This window comes from Corvus brachyrhynchos, unplaced genomic scaffold, assembly GCF_000691975.1.
Source record: "Corvus brachyrhynchos isolate BGI_N302 unplaced genomic scaffold, ASM69197v1 scaffold101, whole genome shotgun sequence".
NCBI lineage: Eukaryota > Metazoa > Chordata > Aves > Passeriformes > Corvidae > Corvus > Corvus brachyrhynchos.
The window spans coordinates 13,746,762-13,751,467 of record NW_008237239.1 but is presented as its reverse complement, the minus strand read 5'-3'; the positions used below and the strand labels follow the sequence as shown (position 1 = coordinate 13,751,467).

The window sequence follows — 4,706 nt, the reverse complement described above, 5'->3', positions numbered from 1 at the left end:
CGGCCCCCAGCTTCCCCCACCAGCGGCAGTACCACTGCCCGCGGGGCTCGGCGGCATCCCCCGGGCAGCGTGCCGGCATCCGCCCCTCCGCCTCGCGTCCTCCCGTGCGGTGGGGCAGAAGGATGCGCTGCCCTTTGCAGGGACCATGCGGTCTCTGGCAGGCTGGGGATCAGCGCTGTGAAATTGGAAGTGTTCTTTCTCAGAAAGTTGCACACCCGACTTCGGGCATCTCTGTGTGCACCTTGCGAACTAGAGAAGTGTTTCTGGCTGATGTCTTCCAGAGTCATGAAGAAGATGACAGGAAAGTAAGGAGGAGAGAAAAAAATCGAGTTGCTGCCCAGAGGAGCCGGAAGAAGCAAACTCAGAAGGCAGATAAACTTCATGAGGTGAATGGGTACTTGGTGTTTTGCAGGCACAGCTTGGGTACCAAGTGCAGGACTTTACAATAAACAGAAATTCTTAAGTAGGTGTGGGCCTGTCTTCCCACTAATCCCTCTCAGAGAGCTGGGGGTGTGAGGCAGAGGAAGGCGTGCTGTGGGATGCCTGGTCAGGAACTCCCAGACACTGATGCTGCTGTTGGACAGTGCAGCTCTGCCTTTGGTGACACTGCTAGGAAGAGAGAGACATGGTCCAGCCCTTGCCTCATCCTCCCTCTTTTGCTCTTCCTGTGACCACCCAAAGAATGGGATCACAGGGCTCCTTTGGGCTAAACCAAAACCATTTTCTTCTGTATTAGTGTTAATCTTGTCACATTTGCTATGGCAGAGGATGAATCCTTGCTGTCTTACAAGGTAGAAGGTGATGGAAGAGGAGGGGACCGTGCAGTGGCAATGCTGGCTTAAATCAGTTCTAAAACTGTGGTGTCAGCACTGCCACTCAGCAACGGGGTCCCCAGACATACCCAGTTGAAAAGGCTTCTTAGGAACTTGAGAACCTGCAAGCGTGAGAGCTTGGCTTGGCTAGCTGTTACACTTGTATGCTTTGATAAGTAACAGTGCTTGTTAAAAACAAGTGAAATGAAAGTAACTGATTCTTCCAGAAGCTCTTAATATCACGATGTGGTGCAGTTTTCTTTTGTCCCCCGTGCAAACACTGGAAGACAGGGATCCCTTTTCTCTGGTTTTAGATGTTACCTCACACAGCAGTGCTCTTGTAGCCAGGAGTCAGCTTTTGGGTAAGTGTCAGGTTTGCTGCTGCCATTGTGGCTGAGTCAGTTGTTCAGCTCTGAAGGTTCATCACAGGCTTTTTTCTTTCTCACTGTGGAAGCATCTGCCAACAGTTAGCAGAGACTAAGAGGGACAATGTGGGGAGTTTTGGGCTTGGTTTTTCCCAGATCTCCTCTGAGTCAGCGCCTGAGAAAGCCAGGTGCAGGGTACTTCTGAAAAGGGGTAACCCATGACTTTTTGGAATCATTTTTGGGCCCTGTGCCCTCCTGCAGCCTCTGATGTTCCTCCTGAACTTGAAGATCTTCCTTGTGCTGGGAATCTTCATTCTGAGGCACACAGGTTTTTCCAGGTGTAAGCAGATCTGGTTGAATAGATGTTGTTCTTAGCAAGAACAATGTGACAGTCTCACCCCTGAAAATGGGACAGAGAAATGGGACAGTAACACTTCTTCCAAAACCCAGGACCATGGGGTTTGTGGCAACGAGAGACGAGCAGAACGACAATCAGGGTCGGACAACTTGGCTGGAGTTTGGCTCCAAAACTGTGTTAGGAGGACTGTGCCTGTTTTACTCTGTGAGAGGTGGCACAAGGGTGGGAGGGAGGGCAAGGAACCCAAAGTTCTGCAGCAAAGGGGGGCAGAGGCAGTGCCAGGCTGCCCAGAAGAACATTGCATGAGAGGTTCTCCCTGCTGCCTTTTAAGGCACATGTAGGCTTTGAAGTTTGTTCTGAAGCTTTCCCAGGGAGGTGAGATTGAGTGGGTGGATGTTGAGCCTTGGGCCAGCAGGGAGACATCTGCAGGTTTTCAGTGGGCTGGCTCTGAGCTCTCTTCTCTTTGGGATGAGAAGGCTTAGAAGCAGGGACACTTGAGACACAAAAAATCAAAAAATGTGACACAGGAGTCTTGCATCCATCATGTGTATGCTGCAGAGCAACTCATAACTCCCCTGCAGTTAACAGCAGCTTATTTGTTGCCAGAGAAGCCTTAGCTCAAAAGCAGCCAGGTCAGGGATAACCAAGGCAGTGATTGGCCTTCTGATGACAAAATGAGTCTGGCATCAAGCTGGCATGGTGCTTCCCTCCTACTGAGTTCTTGGGCTTCTGAGCAGATGGCTACAAGCTCTGGCAGGTCTGGAGGAGAACAGTAGCCACGCTGTGCTAGCGTGGATAAATGGCTTTTCCCTGCGCTGCCCTGGAGCAGGGGCTGCCCTTCTCTCACCAGCAGTGCCAGGCACCGGGTTTTCCCAGCACCTCTCGGTAGTCAGTGCTTTCATTTTCTCTGATCTCACAGTGCAGAGTCCGTTTTGGCCCTTCCCAGCAGAGGCAGCCCAGGGTGCAAGAGGCCACCATGGGAACACAGCCATCCATGCCTGCAGCTCTGGGCTCCTGGGGGACTCCTGAGGGCCATCGGCACCTCCTGGTCTTCAGGGCCATGAAAGGAGTCACAGTGTGGTCGGGGCACAGGTCATAAAGCACTTGCCCTGTTCCAGCACCCAGGCTGTGTCTGTCTTTCCTCAGCACTTTGTAACTTGTAGTAAGAAACCACACTGTTTTTCTACAGTTATGTGAATGTACTCAAGGTGGAAGCACTGAAAGGAATGTTTTGACTGTAAGTTGGTTTGTTTTTTTTTTTCTCCCCTCCTTCCAGGAATATGAGTCTCTTGAGCAAGAAAATACCTCCCTGAAAAGAGAAATCGGAAAGCTAACAGATGAAATGAAACACTTGAGTGAGGTGTTGAAGGATCATGAAAAGATCTGTCCACTCCTGCACTGCACCATGAACTTTGTGACCATACCAAGGCCTGATGCACTCACCAGCTGCCTACCAAGATGAGTGCTCTCCTCAGTCACCTCTAACTGTGATGTGCAAAAGTGCCATTAACAGGAGGTTGAAGAATGGCCTACTTAGGGTGCAGATCTTCCATCGAAGAGGGCTGGACTTGACCACTCAGCTCTTCTCCACGTTATATGTTATAGTCTTCTGAATCTCAGGAAAACACCAGTATGGAAAAAAAAGACAATTTGAACAGCAGCTTCTTACTTGGTAGACTCTTCAAGCCATGGTTTTGCCTTTGGAAATGTCAAAGTGCCGTGCAGCCCACTGTGGAGCGATGGAATGTAGACAGGGAAAAGTACCGACCTCGGACTGGGATGCCTTCCTCCCACACGTCCACTGCCAGTAACGCTTTGTCACTTGTCACCCATGTATGTCATGATCTGGCTGCTGGGTTTTATCTCTCTAAACAGGTTTGGTTAATAAAAGCGATGTCTCATCTTTATGATGTTCTCCACCTTCTTCAATAACCAATGTCTCTATAGCATCTCTGCTTTTTATTTGTTGGTCAGTGCCAAAGTCTAATGCTAATCTTCCCATCAGTTGTTCTATTATTTACTTATCACCTCTTCATTGGTTCCTCTTTTGAGGTGTATGTAACAAAAGAGTTTTCTTAGTCTTCAGTATTCCAAATCATCAGCCCAGCTGGCATTAGTCCTTGGAGTGTTTTATATCCTAAAATATGGCTTGCCCAGTTTCTAATGATGATTGCTCTGTGTGGAAGAAAAGCAAACAGATGGTTTTACACATTGTTTTAAAAAGCAGATTTTGAAATTTACTCTTAATGCACCCACTGGAAATGAACAAACGTCTTCATCCTTTCCTCATCTTGCTTATTGCCTCTGGAAGATTGTGTCTGTGGATTGAGTTTTGCTAAGCATTCTGTTCTATGTCCACACCAAAGGTGTTTGATAATTGCTTGAAAGAAAAACATTCTGTTTTCTTTAACTTTTTAGTTACAAGAAGGAAGTATGATTGCAGTGCTACTAAGAAATACACAGAAAAATGTGTTTACTTTCTCTGAAGATTCCTAGTAGTGTCAACCTTTAGAAATGTGGATGCTGTAGCTCGGGATCCAGCAAAGAGTCTTTTTCTCACAGTATTTCCCAGTCAAAGAGCACCTTTGGGTAATAAAAATCTCCACCTCTTTGCCAACTCTCTCAATTCAGCATTTGGATTTTTTTCAGTTAAACTCATGGGTTTACTTTCTCCCCTCACCAGGATCGCAGTATTTATCATCAGAATATGATGTGAAATGTCTGAATTTTAATTTTTTTAAAACTTTTTTTTTAGCTTCTTTAGTAGAATGGTGCACTGCTGATCACTGCCAAGATAGAACTGGGGAAACCATGTAGTCAACTCTGCCTTCTAAAGGGCCCTCTTGTACCGATATCTTAGGCTAGAAACTCCAGATGAGCTGTTGGCTCCCTTAAATTATTTGTTAGGCTGTTACCAAGAGAATTTCCAGAATTTGCATCTGCAGCCTAAATGCTGTCTTCAAAGTTCCTCATGGTCCCTTAAGAACTGAGTCACCCTACAAAGAGAATCTGCTTCAGTCGCTGCCTAGGGAAACAAAAGTCTCAGTACAGTTCAAGATACACATTTTGGATAATGTCCTTGGTACTATTCTGTGTGGCACCCTGTATATCCATCCACACACCCACATTCCCTCAGGCACTGAAATGCCACTGTATAGTTTGGGCAGAGTA

General features: G+C 47.2%; 1 protein-coding gene across 1 annotated transcript; it reads left to right on the top strand.

The window, feature by feature from the left end:
• The first annotated feature begins 21 nt into the window (after nt 1-21).
• Nucleotides 22-3,442, top strand: BATF3 (basic leucine zipper ATF-like transcription factor 3). Its single transcript, XM_008630520.2, has 2 exons — nt 22-386; nt 2,812-3,442. The coding sequence occupies exons 1-2, from the start codon at nt 123-125 to the stop codon at nt 2,995-2,997; spliced, it is 450 nt and encodes a 149-aa protein (XP_008628742.1). The 5' UTR covers nt 22-122; the 3' UTR covers nt 2,998-3,442.
• Nucleotides 3,443-4,706: the final 1,264 nt, after the last annotated feature.

Coding starts and splice junctions, on each gene's coding strand:
- BATF3 (XM_008630520.2), top strand. CDS start 123: ATGCGCTGCCCTTTGCAGGGACCATGCGGTCTCTGGCAGGCTGGGGAT. Junction 387..2,811: donor AGGCAGATAAACTTCATGAG/GTGAATGGGTAC, acceptor CCCTCCTTCCAG/GAATATGAGTCTCTTGAGCA.